The sequence below is a fragment of the Pocillopora verrucosa genome, chromosome 11, assembly GCF_036669915.1.
Source record: "Pocillopora verrucosa isolate sample1 chromosome 11, ASM3666991v2, whole genome shotgun sequence".
NCBI classification, from domain to species: Eukaryota; Metazoa; Cnidaria; class Anthozoa; order Scleractinia; family Pocilloporidae; genus Pocillopora; species Pocillopora verrucosa.
Genome location: NC_089322.1, coordinates 510,001 through 512,500, shown reverse-complemented (window position 1 = coordinate 512,500; position 2,500 = coordinate 510,001). Strand labels below are relative to the sequence as shown.

General features: G+C 38.4%; 2 protein-coding genes across 2 annotated transcripts in view; both read left to right on the top strand.

Moving 5' to 3' along the window:
- LOC131783191 (uncharacterized) overlaps positions 1-841 on the top strand; it is a 1,542-nt gene extending 701 nt beyond the window's left edge. Inside the window, exons 2-3 of the mRNA XM_066174782.1 lie at positions 1-774; positions 816-841. The exon at positions 1-774 is cut by the window's left edge and continues 109 nt beyond it. Of these exons, the coding sequence (XP_066030879.1) occupies positions 1-774; positions 816-841 (800 nt within the window). The remainder of the gene's footprint in view (positions 775-815) is intronic.
- The window catches only part of LOC131788537 (uncharacterized), a 6,238-nt gene continuing 4,576 nt past the window's right edge, over positions 839-2,500 (top strand). The window contains exon 1 of the mRNA XM_066158510.1: positions 839-1,705. Coding sequence (XP_066014607.1) covers positions 858-1,705 — 848 coding nt within the window. The 5' untranslated portion in view covers positions 839-857. The remainder of the gene's footprint in view (positions 1,706-2,500) is intronic.

Here is a 2,500-nt window from a genome sequence, read left to right as displayed (position 1 = left end):
GTGATGAAAGTAGTGATAAATCTTCAGGTCATGAAATGGTGCGAGGTGATTCAGATGAAGAAATTGTGGAAGAGGAATCAGCCAATACCAATGTGAACAAATCAGACCAGTCTAAAAAGAGAAAGCGTCCAAGCAAAGCGAGGATTAAAAAAGAATGCCCAGTACCCTACTGTCATAAGATTGTTGTTCATCTGCCAAGGCATTTGCAAAAAGTGCATGATTGGCCAAAACATCAAGCTCGTGCTGCAGTATTGCGGTTTAATTTACGTAAGAAATATTCCTTTTCAACTGCAGAGAGTGCAGCTGCTGGCAATAGGAAAGGGAAAACAAATGCTGATGAGCATGGGCAAAAGAGGTGCAACAAGGATTACCACAAAAAGAGATGTTGTCCAATGGTAGGGTGTTCTGCAGTGGTCAAAAGGTTACCTGCACATTTGCAAACTGTTCATGGTTTCAGTCCAAAGTCATCAAAGTACAAGGCCTTGTTAAGTAAAGCTCTTCCACAACCCAAAAGGCCCTATTCAGTTCAGATGATTGAAAAGAGAGCTGCTGCTATCAAGAGAATTGAAACTGAACCACCTATGCCTGATATACCTGTAGTGGATACTGTGAGAAATGATGAAGATGAAGAAATGGACTTGGAAGATTTTGAACAAACTGAGACTTCAACCACATGTGATGTGATTTTAATTGAAGATGATGTGGATAGCAGCAAGAGTCCTGACCCTGAAGTGTTAGTCATGCTTGCCAATTGGTTACAATCGCCGGATGGAGGTAAAAAAGATGAGAAAACAGCAAAACAACATGTGTCACAGATAAAAAACATTTTATCTCTGATTGATGCTGAAAGAAGGGTAATGTCGCTTTTCGATTGCTCCCTACTGAATGACAAATTCGTAAAGTATGCGGAACAGAAGTACGTCCCTCAAACAATCAAATCGTACTTCATGAGCCTGCGTCATTTCTACAGCTATGTTTTAGCAGAAAAGCCAGTAATTGATGCCACAACCGAGCTGGTTACTCAGATGATAGAAAAGGTAAAGAGATGGTCTTCTTCCTACAAGAGATCTAGCCAGAAAAGAAAGTGGGAAAAGATGGAAGAAGACAGGGTTGAACTTGTTACACCTGAAAAAATCCAGCAGTTTGAAAGAAGTCAGACTGGCAGGGATGCTGTCATTTTGCTGGGAAAATTGAGTGGAGCACACAGTATTGAGATCACCCAAAGTCACTATACTCTTCTGAGGGACTTTCTTCTCGTGCAAATTTCGATCGACAATGCAAACCGGGCAGGAGTGCTGTCAAACATGACTGTGAAAGAATTTGAACGCGGTTACAAAGAAGATGACAGATTCATCATGAATGTTATGAAACATAAAACATTTCATGTCCACGGCCCAGCGCAAGTCATTCTTACTAGCAATCTGCAAAACTGGATCAGTATCTTTATAAAACAAGTGAGATCAAAGCTGCCATATATTACAGCAGAGAAAGAACAACCATTGTTCCCATCTTGGAATGGAAAGAAATTGGAATCAGGCCAAATTAGCAAAGCTATTCAGTCCGTTTGGAAAAAGGCTGGAATTGCAGGACCAATCCACAGCACACTCTTCAGAAAAGGTGCAGTAACAGTGTGTCACAGCAGCCAGAAGGAAATGACCAGTGACCTCGCAGACTTGATGGCTCATAAAGAAGATACTGCAAAGAGGTGTACAGTGCTATATTACTTGTTACTAGCTTTTCAATCAGTATATTATTTTGTTTGGAACAAATTTTTAGATTTTCGATTTTCAAATTTATTGTGGCCTTTGGGTACATGTACATGTATTTACATTGTATTAGGCTGAGAGTTGCTCTATCATTTTAAAGTGCAGTTTTACAAGAATTAAGGCATTGAGCAATTTCTTAAATGTTTGAGACTCTTGGATCAAATTTTGTGGTGATCAAACACGAATTATCAAAGTTACAAGCGATTATCTCAAGCCTTGCAATTTACAAAAATTAAGATTGCTTTTTCATATGCTACACATTAGATGATTTTTTTTTTTGTTAAGGCCTGATCAAGCAAGCCCTAAAAGTTAAAGTTTACTTAAGGCAACTTACAGGAAAATCTGTACCATATATTTCCTAAATAAGCAACTTCTTTATATTTTTCTTTAAGCTCATTGTGGTTTACAAAATTATTCTGTGTTGTTGTGGGTCAAGGTGCTTGTTCTAAATTCCAAACAAATTTATGCAACTTTCTGCTGTTTGGAATAACTATGCTTTCGAACATGTTATTCCCAAAGGTGATGGACAAACACTGACCCCCAGTCCATGGACTACCCCAATGGACTAGCTAAATGGGCTACCTTAAAATTGACTACTCCTTAAAATAATATTTCCAATGTGTACTATTTGAAGTTTTAAGATGCTATACCTTGCTTTTCTTTGTTCTGGAACCACTGAACACAAAATAGACAAGTAGATTCCTTGTTGATCAGTATTACCATGACTTAAGTTG